A 17,043-nucleotide genomic window follows, 5' to 3' on the forward strand; every position below is an offset into this window, starting at 1 on the left:
TTAATCACATTCATAAGTATCTCAATATTTATTACCTGACAGACAAGGTAAGATAAGAGTACGTTCAATCGGTAGAAAATATCAATCAAGTAAAACTTGTCACGCATGATGTGCATAAAATTTATAATTGGCTAAGTTTTCAGTGAAATCCTTGAAATCCTCTTCCACACTCCTGATTTTATTTCAGGTGAGAAAACTAATTCTCTTGGGCACTTTTTATACTGGAAATGCCATCAACAAAATACAACGAACATGTTTTGCTGGACTAAAATTTCTCCATAATATTCTGAAACCATTCTGTATACAACCAGCCTCTATTTTATAAACTTGTGCCTTGTGGTTGCACCTCAGCCAACACTCAGGCTTAGAAAAGACTGTGACAACATTCAGCATCCCCTCCAACTCTGTGAAAGAGCATCATAGATGGAATTCAGAATTCTTAAATCCAAGACAATGAATAGCTGGAATATTAGTGCTATTCCAACACATTGGTGGATATGTATTACAGACAAAAAAGCATGAAGAACAAAATCACTGTTCAGTGCTGAGTAGTGATCAAAGAGAGCACATACATTAGAACGTGGGAAATAGAAGCAATCTGCATCCATTGAGAGTTTAAATTTATATTTATATGTGTGTGTGCGCGCATATAAGTATACACACATTGCTTCTTCACCCAAGTAATGAGCACTGGTGGCTGTCAGAGACAAGGCATGGTATGGGGCACTACTGAAAAACCAGGATCAAGTGTGTAACACAGCTAGTTCTGTGCATTTATGCTCCTAGTGTGGGCATAAAATAAATTCAAAACCCAAATGTAATCAACATTTTAAGTTTACTTGCATGGAAATTACCCATATAAGCATTTTGCTTGCGGACCAACTCATTAAAACCATTGGGAGGCAAAAGAAAACGTAGTAGAGAAGCCTTTGCTCAAAGAACAAGTGTGAAATTAACTCTGCTTTTAGAAAAAAACCTGTGTGCATTTTCTGCACCTTCAGCGTGCTCACTGGCTTTAAGATTCGCCGAGAAAGCATATGCGAGAAGTTCCTTTGATCAGACTCAATACATATGCAGAAACGCCCTTGAACAAAACACAACAAACGCCCTCCCCTCATTCTCTCGCTAAGAAAAGATATTTTCTTTCCTTTTACTTCCACTCCAGCACGAACCCTCGGCGGCAGCGGGACGAGTGGGCGCGCTGTGAGAGCGTGAGCAGCTGCTGCTGCCATTACAAGGGCAGGTCTGTCCGCGGCCCGCGCCCGTGTGCGCCTGGCCTCTCCTCCGCCAGCCTCCCCAATTAAGGAGCGAGGCGGAGGGCTGCACACACGCTCTCAGGGGCTCTTTACCAGGCTCCTCGGGGCGCCGAACAAGGACACAGCAGGGCTCTGGGAACCCAGTAATGGGGGGTATAAGGAACCCTCCAGCAGCTTTGCTCCTCCTAATGACAGTTCTCCACACAGCTTAGCGCTGAAGGAAGCATACACGAGGTAGAACAATTTCAACAAAACACTTAACGCTCTCATTGGTTCAATGCTGCTAAGCAAAGATTCTGCAAGTTTGGCTTTATTTTTTTTTTATTCAGAATAATCTAGCACTTACCATAGGACAATCCTGCCAGAACTCAAAAATAAAAGTTAAACTAAAAAACTGATTTCAATCCTAACTCACTTGCAATTGACTTATATGGAACTGAAAAACACAAAAGCAACATCCCAGGTTAATTTGAGACAAACGGAACTTTATCCTTTAGTCTCTTCCCCCTCCTAGAAACCTACTGGAGAGACAATTCTAGAATAGTTCTTTAAAACATGCTCTTACCAACAAAACTCTTACCAACATAATTTACCAATAAGAACACATTGAAACAGACTGTATGTCCCAGTTACAGACAGGTAACTGCAATCTGTAGAGAGGCACATGCTAGCTGAATATTTACAGAAGTTATAATAATTGCATTAAATTTTACTATCAACCTTTCTAAAGGAATAACATCAGCTTCTATTAAAAATAGTTAAGCACGGAGATAAAATTCTGCCCCAAAAGATAATTTCAAATATGTTCATATGAACTGTGGATCCCAATAGTAAAGAAAAATAGAGTTCCTCTCTATTTTAGCAGTACCAGGGGTATCTAGATAAATAACATCTAGATAAATAACAGATTTTCAAGCATTTTATAAAATGCAATGCATGCATAAAGATGATGCGATACTATGAAAAGATTTGGCATAATGTCAGGTTTCATCCAATATTTTCTTATAATCAATAAACTCATAGATTCTCTGTTCATTGCAAGTAATTTTTGCTTTTATAAATATACTACCATTTGCAGGGAAAAAAGTATCTAAATTTTTTCCTTTTACTACAAAAGCTAATCTCCAAAAGACAAATTTTCAACTCTAAATACTCTCAGGAAAGCTGTTTTTAGAAGCTTTCTGTTTTCCAGTTGGGAAAATTATTCCTATATCATCACTGTCTTATCCCGGGTCTTAACCAAGAGGCATGTCTGAATTGAACAGTAAACCTGTACCCCTCAGCTCCTGGCTTTAAAGACAAGATTAGTCATCATCACGATGAACATGACAACTTAAGACAGGGGAGTAAAACTGTCTTCTATTGAGACTCCAAGCTGTTGGCTGTTGAAAACTAAAGGATTCTCCGTCTTTTTAAAATAATTTCTGAGGTTTTATTGTCTCAAAAAAAAAAAAAAAAAAAAAAAAAAAAAAAAAAAAAAAAAAAAAAAAAAAAAAAAACACAGATTAAGACCCACGGAAGGAATAAATGTACCTAAACTGATTTTATGTTTAGGTCCCAAAGATTCTGCAGCACAAGATGGTCCATCAAAAGTATAGAAAAAAGGCCCTTTTTTTTTTTTTTTTTACCTTTGCCCTTAGAACACAAAAAGTTTACACAATGTCAAATATTGGGTTTCTTTCCTTAGCATATTCATGAACTTTTGTTCATTCAGGTAACACCAACTATGAGATAGAGCAAAGAGAGCATTCCTACCTGGATAAGGTGAGCAGGTACCGTGATGATGCAGGCGGACAAAGACTTTCTGAGGAGGCCGCGGAGAACATAGAGAAATTTTGTAATGCTGTGGGCATTTTCAGGATTTTCAGTGCAACAAATGTCATCGTCCCACAACATGGAACCCAGACTCTGAATTCCTATCCGCAAAATATTTTTTTGTTTTTTCTGTTGAAAAAAACGGAACTACTTATGTTTCAAGCATTAAGAGAAAATGTATAATATTTAAATAAGTTACCATAGCTTAATCTCAGAGGATCCTGATAAAAAATTGTAAAAATTACAACTGCAATGGCCTATTCCACAACATCAGTAATGTGCTATGATAGATAAGCAAGGGCAATAGGTAGCATGAAAATAAGACAAACTAATTTACATTTTTTCTGTAAATACATACAATTGAAAACACAAAGGAAAAATATGCTTTCATATCCCTTACCTTCCCAATCATCGCCTTAAATAAACATGTAAAATAACCATTCTTTTCTGAATCTTTCAAGGTTGGAAGCACCTGAGCAATACAAACCCAGCTATACCTCTTCCCTCTATTCTTAGCTTTCTCCCTGTGCATTTTTACGTGCTGACCTTTCTTCACTTCCCTTTCACTTTGCCTGCTCCTGCCCCGTGACCCCGGCTGCCGGCCTCCTTCCCTGGTGCAGGTCCGTGGCCCCGGTTCAGGAGAGCCTATAAATATCCGTGCAGCACGAAGCTTTCCGTGAACTGCTGTCACCTCATGAACAAAAGTCTGTCCACAGCAATCACAAGTACCCTCACAAAGACACTGGTAGACCATTTCTGAAGAAAAGTCCTTCCTATTTCTGAAGGAAAAGCCGTGGTTTCTGAATCTGCATTAGGTACTGAGTACTAGAATTCAATCTTTTAGCTTATGAAACCCTAAATGGCCTTATATTACCTAAAGACTGTGTGCTTCCAGGACTGCAGCCAACACAACAGTGCCCGAGATGAAGTCCCAGTTCTGAGGGGGCAGACTAGGAAGTCAGAGCTGGAATGTGTCTATGCAAACTCAGCTGTCATCTCTCATGAACATAAATCTCATTTTGGCTAATTTGATATGATTTTTCCTGGTAATGTAGAAAGATTTTAAGTGTATCTGCTATCAACATAAGAGAAAAAAATGGCAAGTACAGCAGTTGAAAGATGTCTTGCAGAGGGTGATCAATACTTGCTTTGTGTTCAGTGTAACGACCGCATAAAAGAGCACTTCTCACACAGTACATGGGTACAACATTTACATAATCCAAAAGCTAAAAAGCAAACATTGTTTTTACTGAAAGTTTATGTTAAAAGCACATTGTAGCTGGACTTCTGCAAGAGAAAGAAGTTACAAATGGTAAAATAAGATAAGGGGGAGAATATCTTCCCTGTTATTTTCACTGTCTCATACAAATCTTAAGCCTCCTGTCCATGGCATACCCACAGCTTACCTGTATTGTCCTGCCTGCAAAACCACTGAAAGGGTTTTCCTCAGTCCTGTTAAACCACCTCATGTTGAATGAGAAAACCTAGGCTTTTGCTGACACAGCTGCAGCCACACAGGGCTTCTGCTGGCACCAGGATAGGAACCAAGGACAGCGGTGCTGAGCCAGGCTAGCTGTGCTGGGGAGGCTTGGCACAGTCCAGCTACTTACATGCAGAACTAGCAAATATGATTCTTTATAAAACGTGGCTTTCAGATTTCAAACCTATATTAGGAAGTAGAGAGAGAATAAAATCCAAATTCATTTTTTGCACAGCAATGATCTGGAAGGGAAAAAGGTGCCAGATAATGTATTCTTCATATTCACTACAAGAAAAATGTTAATATGCTTTGCACCCATGCAAATAAACACATTCCCAGATGTTTCTTAAGTCATACACAAAGGAAGTGTTGTCTTAATTTCGCAGCATTTTTTTTCCACTGAAATAAAAGAAGCCAGTTGGTCTTTCTGACATCATCTTCCTTCATAGTTACCTAAGTTTCCTATTCAAAACACTAGCTAACATGAACACCAACTGGCATTTACAGGGCGCTTTTCCTTACAAGGCACAGCTTGGATACCGATCCCCATTCGCACCGGGCTGCAGCGTGGCTGGCGCCGAGGGCGGCTCTCCAGCCCAGCCCTCTGCCCAGCAGCCCTGCGGAGCCTCAGGAGAGCTTCTCCCACCAAGGGCCTCCCTTCAAGGGCCTCCTGCTCCGTTCTGGGCAGGCAGAGCCCCGGCAGAGCCGCCCAGCGAGCGCCACGCGGCGGGTTCTCCTCTCCTCCACCTCCCAGGGCTCGGCCGGGCGGCTCATCGCCCTGCTCTTGCACAATCGCTCTGAAAGCAACAAGCCTTCTGCTGCGTTCTGCAGTCTCCTAGGCTTTGCATATTTGAAGTTAACTTGTGGCAGGATGGTGTAAGCATCAAGAGAATAGTACAGGAAAATAAGACAAAATTTGACTTGTCTGCCTGCTACTAGGCAGTAGCAGGCAGACAAGGTCTGGTACAAGGTACTTGTCTGCCTGTACTAACTAGGCTGGGATGTTGTAGTTGTTAACTGGATAAGCAGAATCTAATATTCTTAAGAGTAGATTTAAGGACTTACGGATCTAGGCACTTATGGATGCCTGTTTAAATAATGTTACAAGAAACAGGCATTGAAAGAAGTTATTTTATGCAAGATGGAGTGGATTCATTACCCACTATACAGTAGAGAAATAACGTGCCAGTACTCCATAAGTACAACTCTATGTTAACACAAGGTAGTTACTCTGAACTAAGTTTCTTCAAACTTTTGTGAGAAGAAAAATTTTTCATCACAAAGGACATGATAAGAAAGTCATAAACAGAGGCAAAATTAGCATAAAACCAGCTCACATTGCTTAAAGAGTAAGAGACGCTTGCTTTGCAATATCATATTTATTAGAGTTGGGAAAGAAAGCTGTGACAAAATCAGAAGTCCCTTCATTTTTTTCCATCAATAACTGAATTTCTATGAGGATAATTGTCAGGGCAGTTCAGGTTTATTCACCTCTGCAGGGCCCTGGAGAACTGTTTCTTCCGTAACTGATATATTAACCCTTTATTAAAGGATATCTAAAGGCAACTAAAGGAATTGCTGCAGATAGTTAATGGGACATTTAAAAAAAGCTGCAGAAGAAGCAAAGCTGGTATTTGTGAGCCATTGGTGATTCAGGCCCAGAATTTCCTAAGAGTCCTTGACAAAGTCGTTCAAGTCAGTGTCAGCAAATAGGTTACTGCTTTGGTTAGCTTCAACCAAGTTATTTTGCAGGGCCCAGCCTAATACCAAGAGCAAGGATTGCTCTCCCGGAGCCACAATGCAATGAAGGACAGTCAAAAATTATTTATCCAGAGCAGCCAGATGGTGGAAGATCCTATAAAACACTAATGTTAACCAGACATATTTGGCATCAGAGACATGTGACTGATTTATCAGAGGTCCATTAAACTTGTAATGTAGCTTTCACTCAAGTCCCCACATCAGCAGAACCTACTGGGAGCTGGGCTAAGTCACACACTCTTCACTCTCCTCCAGACTCCTCTTAAAATGCTGATATTAAAAGGACACAAAGGTACATAAAGAGGAGCCAAAAAAAAAAAAAAAAAACTTGTACATCTAAGGATTGTTGTATGCTGATCTAGACACAGCCAAGAACATCCAAAGGTTTTACCAACCAGGCTAAACTTTTCCCTTCAGATCCAGACCCTTCAACTCCCATGAACAACAAACAGCAGAGACCAGCAACTCTCAAAGGCCGGTACGTCACAGAATGAAGAACAAGGCCTGAACGGCACCAGCTAGAGGACATATGGGAGCACAAATTTCTCAGCCATTTGTGACATCTAGAGATCCAAAGCGTGCTCTGGACCATAACTACATTCAGCCCAGGACATGTTCAAGAATTGCCGATTATGTTCAACTTCTATATGTACAGAATTTGAGGATGTGGAGACACATGACACAGTATTGCATATGACATGGAACAGCCAACTGAGCAGAGCCAAAAAGCAAACAACTTTCATCCTACCTTTTCACACTTAAAATGATTTTATTACTTACTCTATGGTTTATGAATATTGAAGGGATCCTTAAAAGTCTGGGAAGCTGTTTTGATATGCAGGTTCAAATAGCATTTTTTTAATTGCATTTTAACACATAAAGATGCACACCATTTAATGCATTAAAAATTTCAGTCCAGCTATCACAACATTGAAAAAAAGGAATGTTTAAGATTAAATGCTTAATCTCAAGAGTCTTAAGCACATTACAGCTAAAACAATAATTTGAAAAAAAATCTCTAGGGGAAAACGTGCTTTACCTGATTTCACTATATTAGGTAAGCGGGTTAATTCACTAATTGCACAGAGTATGCATTTTTATAATGTTGTCTTACAGTCTTTTCTCACTTCCCCTGCATATCTGTTAAAAACACATAAAAGCTCCAAATGGACATTAACACACAAACCCCATTCTCTATTTACTTCTCTTGTTTACTTTAGCAATGCTCTGAAACAGCTTGTTCCTTGTTAATTTGCCCAAGACCTTCATGTGCCACCCCAGAGAACTGTGAAAACAACATTAGCTACGGGGTTATAGAGGAGTATGAAGGTGTCCAGTACCTGGGGATGAGAGCCATCAAATCCTTCCTGATAAATGATCTTCTGAATGGACTGAAGCAGCCTTGCATAACCACAGTTCATATTACTGTTGGCAAGAAGAAAATGTTTAACAACACATTTTAATATGCTGCTAATAGCAATATTTAAAAAAAATACACAAAATTTTAGCTTTCTGGCCGAAAGTGTCACATAAAGGGAAAAAATCCTCACCGAAACCCTCACAACATAGATATTACAAAGTAGAAATTAAGTTGCAGTTGTGATCATGTTAACTAATTCAGTGCCCAGACATTTTGTGAAAGGTAAAACCTCTAGAGATTAAGATAACTTAATTATGTCAGGCTTCATTACCTCTAGAAAAGCAATGATTTACTGTAGCAACTTCAAGATGAAACAACTACACAGTGTTTATCATCTATAATTGCCACAGCGTTACCCAACTGTTATTCCAAGCACACCTTAGCCAATGCTCTGATGAACACAGCTGATTTTCTGTTATTTACCATTTTCCTACTTAGAGCCGCTATGATCTCGGAGTGCACAATCAAAACAAGCCAATTGCTTCACTTTAAATTAAAAAAAGAAAACTAGTTTGGCACAGTTGGCTTTATTTTATTAGTATTTTCTCATCCAAGTCTTATAACATAATCCTCCTGCACTCCTAGAGCACTTCAGACACCCATCCCAGCCATGATCTCCACTCAAGGGGACAATGTACACAAACAGAAAACCCCAATCTGGACTTTGTCAGCTGTCTACTTTCCAAAGAGCCATACTAGTTTCCTAAGCCCCACAAAGCTTGTGTAGGTTGACATGAGGCAAATTCCTCACTGCATCCAAGAGTTTAAGCTCTTCTCTCTTATCTTCAGCATTTTCTTCTGGCCTTACCGGTGCTGTGGATTCATGTGTGTCTTGGGAATAACGAGAAGTTCTTTTGAAGATTCTACCTCTAGCAAAATATGTTATATCAATGTGTTTTACTAAAGCACACGTGAATAAATCCAATTAAACGTGCTCCCTAATTTCATACAGGAAAGACAACAAATTTTCTGAGAAGCATTTAAGTTACAAATAGACCTTTTTCTTGGACACTCTTGCTTTAACTCTGAATTCTACATTTTTACAAGAAAGCAGTATCAGCTCCTCCCCAAAAGATATATTTAAGTCAAAGTCTATAACAAATCTGAATAGATATATATTCATTATAATTTCAAGTTTTGAAAAAATTAATGGTAGAAAACATGAACAGATGAAATTCTCAAATATAAATAGAGGGGAGAGCTCAAAATGAAACTTCTTTTTTTGTTGTTTTTGTCCAATAGAATGTGACTGGTTAAACTGAAATACCTTAATACTTCAATACTACCTAAAAACCACAGATGCAAATGACTGGCAACATATATCTCAATATGACACATAGTGTACAAAGTCTGCCATGCTATATAAAAAAATAACATTACAAACAGAAAGACAATATTGGTTTTAAATATTTATCTGTGACATCTTCAAGCTGCTGCTTTGCGAGGTGGGGGACAGAAGGCTTTAGCCTTCATGTTAAACAAAATCTCTCACCCCTCCATGTCACTGACTTCACATTTTGCCAACACTAATTCCTAGTTGTTACTAAATTGCTTTTAAAAATGATAAAATAAAATACTTCAACCTCTATAAGAATTAAAAAGTTCCAAAATAAAAAGCAGAATTTCTCTAGTTAACCTGCTAGAAAAGGTCTGAAGCAATAGAAGAGTTCCAGGCAAAGCTTTCATATAATACCTATAGAATGATTTAAAAGTAAGGTACTCTTTGGCTTCTGACTGAAATATTAATGGTTTACTTAAATTTCAACCATGCTATGTAAATAAGGACATGAAATATATTGCTGAAACACTGTTGCTAAAAACAAGTGGTATTATTCTTCTGGCAGTGTCATAAAAATATTTAAGGAAGGAAACAAGGTATTTTTTATTTTCTAATTTGTAAGTCTTTTTTGTGCTTGTTGCCCAACACCCTAATTCTGATAATGAGTTTAAACAACTCCATCTTTACCCTTTTTGTTTAGCAATTTGGTAACGGATAAAGCAGGAGGTATCCTGGTTACAGCAGAGACTCTGACTTCCCTATTGATAGTTTCTAAGCATTTAACAAAGGTTAGGTTATCAAGGCTATGACAAATAGCCTTTTTATGTATAAGGAGACCCCATTAGGGCAGACAGTTAAACCTGTTTTATCTAAATCTATCTGTAAATCTAGATACTACATAAATTCAGTATTTTTTCAAAAAAGAACTGGTAAGTTTTCAAAAAAGAACTGGTAAGTACCACTACAAAGGAACAATCATGAGAGAAGGAAAGTCAAGGGGCAGAAAGCAGCTCTCTTCTGTGCTGCCCAGTTATAACAGCGGTTATTTTTGCCTTCCTGTTAAGCACCAGTTCCACAAACGCAACAAAAAGGGCACCAGAACATCCTAGCAACTGAAAACCTGTTGCTGGCAGCTCCTCGGTCCTGTTAGCTTGGTGGGGGGGGGACACAACTGCCCTTCCCCAATACAGAAATCAATGAGATAAAATATGGAAGGTTAATGCCTTCTTCTGGCATGAAGCACTCATTGGTGTTCACTACTTGCTTTAGGAATACAGACTTACCAGGCTGTTTTCAATACAATTTGGTCATAGAGCAGTAAACTTCCACCCATTTTGAGCCATTAGGTACCAGACCTACAGAAAAGGGCAAATATAATGCTGCTTGTCTACCTCCTCCAAAGAGGACACTTACCCACCGACAAGAAAAGAAACACTCTCAAATTTAAGATGAACAAATGATGTCCAAGTCCTCCAAATCCGGTCTTCCTGTAACTGAATGCAAAAGTCCAGGCAACTACCTGGTTCTATCTAACCAGCCAACAAAAGAACTCTTTGCAGGTCCATAAGGAAGCTAAATGCTTCATAAAATATGGAGAGACATTTTTCATACATATGTGATTTCTACAAGGGGCCAGGAGTTTTTGGCTCAAATAAAGCCTCTCTCCTTCAAAGTGAGCACTCTAATCATGCAACAGACATGAGCTACAGCGTTCTTGCAGTGAAGAACATGCTAAATAAAACAAGTTTGGTAAAGTGATGTTACAGAAGCATCCAGATGATTGATTCTTGTCACAAATATCTTGTTCTTATGCCACATAGCATTAATACAAAGGTCTCTGCTCCTATGCATACAGTATTGTTTTCTAAGTGTCACGAAACTTCCACCAGGCTGTTTCCACCTGGAGCATAAGCTGTACAGGCAAACAGGGCACACTGCTTTGCTTTTATATTCTCCTTCACTTGCATAATCTGCTCTTTGTTATTATTTCCCCAAGCTGTGAAAGGGACGGAGAGCAAAACATTGCTTCTCTTGTTCCCCATCCTTTCCAACCAACACAAGGCTACAGGCAGAGAACTGTTCCAAACTGCCTGGAAGAATGGCAGAATGCTGCATTTTGGGGAATTTCAGATGCTATAAACTGCCTTCATCCAGCAACAATACAATTTAGGCATGAGAAATTATATACTAGCTAAACCCATCAGTATCTCATTCTGCCCTTACCTCTGCCTTAGTAATGAATGGAGTATATTCTTTGATTGGAACAAAAATAGACACTTTTATTTAGAAACAGGCCAATGGCTTCAGCCTGTACTTCTACATGAAGTAAGAAAAATTTCACTCAGAAATATCTTTATTTATACATATCTTACAAAGCATATCTTTTGAAAGTCATGAAATCTTTAAAAGACATCCCATAATACATAACCTATTATTTATGAAAATTGCTTCAATAACGAACTATCCTCCTTCTTAAAAACGCACCCTTATTTTGAAAACGCTTTGTATAGTGTCAGCTATCAGTCACGGGATTTTATTATAGTTCTGACACATTAAAGACACAATTTCTACTACCAGAAATGACTTTTCTTTAAACAGAGGTTTATAGATCATAGCACATTTACTGTCAATCACCTTTTGATAAATTAATTGAATTTTTTAAAATGGTATTTCAGACTATTTCTGAATCTCAAGTCATGTTGGCAACAATTTTCTAATTCCATTCAGTACTTCTCTGACGCACTGACAGATTAATAGTTCACACAAGTCTCCAAATGCTGTATTGGTAATAAGCATTATGCTACCAGATACATCATCTCAGACCATATACAGAGAAATTTATGTTTAAGAAATTAAATCTGCTCAGTTGACAGATGATAACCAGCCACACGTGTGGTCCCAGTCACTGGAAGAGCCAGGAAAAGAGCTTAGCTCAAACTCTCTTCAGTGAGAGCTTCAGGCAAGCAAAGACTAGGTCTAATGCCAACTGCTGATCTCGAGCGGCAGGGTTAACTGTGACTATAGCACTACTTTCTTTTAAATCATTGCTAAGTTAATGAGAAGGGGATTTTTCACCAGTCTATAATATAGTGAAGCTAGCTTTAGAAGCCGCAAGCATTGCATTCACTTGCCAGACAGCAATGACAATAAAATAGTATCTTACCCTCCCCTTCTTTAAACTTCCTTAAATGAAATGGTCCAGATAGGATTGAGAGATTTACACAACTCAAAGCCCCTTACCATAGCTTCTTAAAAAAGGAATGCTTCCTTCAGAACTACACTTGGTAAAAATACTTGCTTGCTACTTTTTTATAAAAGCATTTTGAAAACAGCGAAATAATTGGTACCATTGCTATTTAGTTTAGGATTTAATACACTATGACTAATGTGTATTAAAGAATCACAGAAGATAGGGATGAAAGGGACCTCAAGAGGTCAGCTAGTCTATCATCTTGCCCCAAGGCAAGATGAACTACATCTAAACCATCTCTGACAGACATTTACCTAACTTGTCCTTAGAAATCTTCACCAATGGAGATTCTACAATACTCCCAACGTGTGTCTGCAAGGCAACTTCTTCTAATGCGCCTCATTAGAAAAATATCTCCTTATGTCCAGTCTGTTTCCACTGCTACATTTTACTGTAACCTACTCATGCTTGTCCTACCATCAGCAGACAACAGAAATATGAGCCTTGGTGTGTCAGTCTGTAACTGACTTCAAGATTGTTACTGAGACTGGATGAGCTTTGTCTAAACAGCTCCCACTCTTGCCTCACAGCCCATACAAGCTAGTCCTAAACCGACAGGCAGTCACAGCCCTCTCTCCAGCTGATGCTCAGTTTTCTTGAAGGAGGCTACCTAAACCTAGACAGCCTTGTTAGGGTTGAGCAAAACACAAGTACTTTAATGTCTTCTACATAAAGCCCCAGCTTATCACGTCCATGTATTTTAAATTACACATTTAGGCAGAACATATCACCTAATACTGCTAATCTATCTTATGTTCAAGACATTTTATAACACGCCTCCCACACCCACCTTTTCTGGAGAACTGCAACATCATTTCTTTTGTGCAATTGACTGTTCTTACAAGTATAGTATTCTGCATGTTTCCCCTGAATTTTATATAGTTTCAGACAACTGACCTAAATCTTTTTGAATTCTTATTCTACCTCCTAAATGTACGCAATTATTCCTTCTACCCTTTGCCAAAGTTGACATGCTTCATGACTGCAATAAAACAGCCATTGCTCAGGACATTTATCAAGTTGCTCATTAGGACCAGATGCAATATTGGGATAAAGCCTGATATTTCATTCAATTTCAACTGTGAGTCAATGACAGCTTATTTAGAAGATAAGGATTTAACAGTCAACGCGGATTTGACAAAAATGAAACTGTCAAACCAGCCTATATTCCTCTTTTGACATGATGGCAGACTTAATCGATGCAGAGTATCTTCTGGTTTGTTTTAAAGGCTTTTGACTCGGTTCAACACTCATAAGCAAACAAAGAAAAATTTGCACTGAGTTAAACTCTTTTAGAAGCCTAAAAAAATATGTTTTTCCCAGTACTTTTCAGAGCACTGATAGTATTCTACAGATGCCTTCTCCTTCCCCCTCCTTAAAAACAGGCAGTGCTTCAGTCTTTTTGATTGCATGGAACTCTTGACAAATTTTGAAATTTGAAAATATCTAGACATCTTCTAATCTGTTCTTTCCTTACATAATCAGCATATTTCTGTTTATTGATACAACATACGGAACCAACAGAGACAGAATCTGAGTCTGAAGAACTCTAGTTACACAACACTAATGAAAGGAAGCTAAAATTTTAATTCACTTTGTTCACATGTCTCAAAAGTGACCAAATGTCCAATATGGATGACAATCTTCGATTTCTTTTTAGAGAAAGAAATTGTATTTCAGATGTGATAATTCTGGAAAATTCTTCCTCTCATGTCACCTTAACTTGATCTAAATCAACTTTTTTCTACCATCAGTAATCCAAACACAGTGGCCTGTGTCAGAGTATGAGAAGACAGTTACAAAATAAATTCTTCTATGTAAAAGGTATAAAAATCTCTTTATACTTCCCTCCAACTGATCTCTGTCTACTACTTTACATTCCCAACATGTTCTTTATTCCTTTCCGACAGTATCGACACTGTGGGCCAAAAAAAATGTTGTTCAACACTGGTTGTCTGCTGGCTCAGCATGTCCAAAACTCATCTTCATCCGATTACCTTCCTCACCCTATCAGCTGGTGTTCTACTGAGAAATCACTCACTAGAGGAGTCCTACACAATTCTGGCAGTTCTAGATTTTCCATGTCCCTATAACGTGTTATTTACAGCAAGAATTGGGTCATCATCAGTATGACTAATGCAAATAATAACTACAAAATCAAATAAAAATGCCTTACTGAATAAAAACAAGTGATCTTTGACTGTATAATGCTGCAAAAATAACAGGGAGACTTGGCTTTTGCTTGTCTACACTTCTAAGAAACATGTTTTTCTTTTACGAATCCCAGTTTTTCTATTTAGAGCATATTGTAATCAAAATTAATTACAAAAGAAAGCATGCTGTATTACTCCTGCAGGTTAATTATTACTCTTGCTCCTCCCTATAAATTTGCATCTATAAAGCCTAGACATTACATAAATAAAGTGAATGGGCTGAACAAAGATCGCTAGTCTGTATCTGGCATTTGACTTGACTTGAAATGTCTCCAAGACACAGTAGACGTGGAGGCCACAGGCTAATACGAGCCGCCTTGAATGCTGTCACTCATTTTCCTGTGGTTTCAATTCATTACTGATAGACATGAGCTATAATGAGTTATTCGCTCAGAGAAGAGTTTGTGACTTTTTCTAGAATGAGGGTTGTTGCCTAAGACATAACAGTCATGCACAGTATTTTGTTTTGGTGGAGCTGTAACATGTTATAAGTCTTTAATCAACATGATACAGCGTTCTAAGATATTTAAGTCAAGGTTGCCCTATTTTCTTGACCATAAATCTCTGTATGAATATTCCCATACACCCCATGAAAGCTGAAGGGGCATGCAGCTCATGCAGCTCACTGGCAACCAGCAAGTTTTTCTCTATTCTACCTCTCAATCTTCAGAAGGGGCAGACTGAGTATTCAGTCCTGGCCCAGGCAGACACAGCAACATCTATCAATCATCACTGCCCTCTTGCTTCCTCCCCAGCTAAGGGGTCAGTGGGCTGAGCAGCCTCTGTGCCACGCTGGTATTACACTGACACAATTAAATGATAAAGGTTTTTCCACAGTAAAAGAAAAACAATGTCACTTACTACTAATATGCACACAAAATCCGAATGTCAGTAGAAACATATGTGATTACAACTTACTGCATTTTTATTGTAGGCTGCAAAGATGGTTCTTCAGGCAGGAAAAAACTGTGGCATTTTACGGATTGTAACAGTTCTGAAGACATCTTTTTAGAAACATCATAATAATGGCCAAATCTTGAAGATGTACTTGGGCTGGCCTGTGGAAACAGCAATAACGATTACAATAACCTATTAGACCATCATTTGCCATGAGAAGGAAGTTAACTAGCAGCACATCTACCAAATCTGAGTTTTTAAATTCAGCATAAATAAGCTTCAAGCAGAGCACAAATATAAAACTTGTTTCTATAAAGTTCCAGCTCTGCAGCTGACTTGCTGTATTGCTTTTTCTCTTCCCTCCATACAGAACTCAACTCTCCACTGGTTGCATCAATAAGGTAGATGCCTAAAAAGACCCTTATCTGCACATAGTCCAGGCACACAAACATAACATCACAGAGATGCATGAAATGTACAGGCCACAAAGTGTTTTACCTATCAGATTTGTCAGCATCCCTAAAGAAAGCACCAAGAACTACTGCGACATTTTGTAGTTCACTTCTGAAACTGTTTCACTGTGTTTACTTTTGATCAGTAATAATAAATAGCATTGCACTTTCCTATATCTGTTTTTAATGAAAAATAGTAATAAAAACAAAGTGTTAAAAAGTAATTTTAGCTTCTTGAATATTTAATTACTATCAGGTTGAGCATGACAAGCACATCGCATGCAATAACCTTACTTTGCTGAAATATATATTTTAACAAAGATATCTGCTCTTAATTTGGTTATGTAAAACTTCAACAAAAATGTAACATTATACATTGTAAGAATTATACATTGTAAATATGTTTGGCTAGTAAATAATCAGGCAAAGAATTCCTGCATATTTTAGTCTACTTTGAAGTAACCTTCAATACTATTTCAATTACAGATATAATAACAACAAATTTAACAGTTATATTATACAGTACATAGAGCCATCTTCTGTACATAAAAGAGGGGAAAAGCACAGATTTTGCTCTTCATTTCCACAGCAAGATGATGACCTTTCCTATAAGTGGCCATGATTCACTTCAATCCAGCCCTCAAACCTGGGGCTCCTAAGGAGCAGGAGGAGCTCCTGCCTGGGTAGCTCATTCTTTCAACCAAGGACCAATTTCTCCAGCTATTTCTCTGCACCTTATACAAAATACACACGCACAGGCACTTCATCAATTTTCTTTAATTAAGGAAAATATCTGATACGAAACAAGCCTAAGTTGAGCAGCAGCTAAGGATGCCAACATAGTGATCAAGGAATCCTTCTAAGTAACACTTTATTCCTCACATCACTATGATGTATGGAAAAATATCATTGATAGGTAAAACAAAATATTTTCGTTATACTTAGAAGTATAGAATTACTCTTGAAAACATCACCAGATTTTCCCTAGTATTTCTGGAAGTTTTTCAGTAGGTTCTAGAACATCTTAAAAACACACTGTATGAGGATTTTCCCATTAAACAGGCCAATATGTAAAATTTATCACCCGTCAGAAAATTAAGGAGTTGTGTATATGCAGTGAAAAGCCCTTTAGAATCACTTCTGCTTCTATTCTGTACTCTGCAAGCAGGACAATACTCACAGTGAACTATTACAGTAATAGGATTTGGCAATAATTATTT

General features: G+C 38.1%; 1 protein-coding gene across 1 annotated transcript in view; it reads right to left on the minus strand.

The window, feature by feature from the left end:
* Positions 1–17,043, minus strand: part of ELP4 (elongator acetyltransferase complex subunit 4) — a 72,816-nt gene that overhangs the window by 29,671 nt on the left and 26,102 nt on the right. Inside the window, exons 6-8 of the mRNA XM_026041099.1 lie at positions 15,393–15,532; positions 7,653–7,737; positions 3,012–3,200 (exon numbers count right to left, since the gene is read on the minus strand). Coding sequence (XP_025896884.1) covers positions 3,012–3,200; positions 7,653–7,737; positions 15,393–15,532 — 414 coding nt within the window. The remainder of the gene's footprint in view (positions 1–3,011; positions 3,201–7,652; positions 7,738–15,392; positions 15,533–17,043) is intronic.

Source organism: Nothoprocta perdicaria, unplaced genomic scaffold, assembly GCF_003342845.1.
Source record: "Nothoprocta perdicaria isolate Ctin4 unplaced genomic scaffold, notPer1 scaffold_28, whole genome shotgun sequence".
NCBI classification, from domain to species: Eukaryota; Metazoa; Chordata; class Aves; order Tinamiformes; family Tinamidae; genus Nothoprocta; species Nothoprocta perdicaria.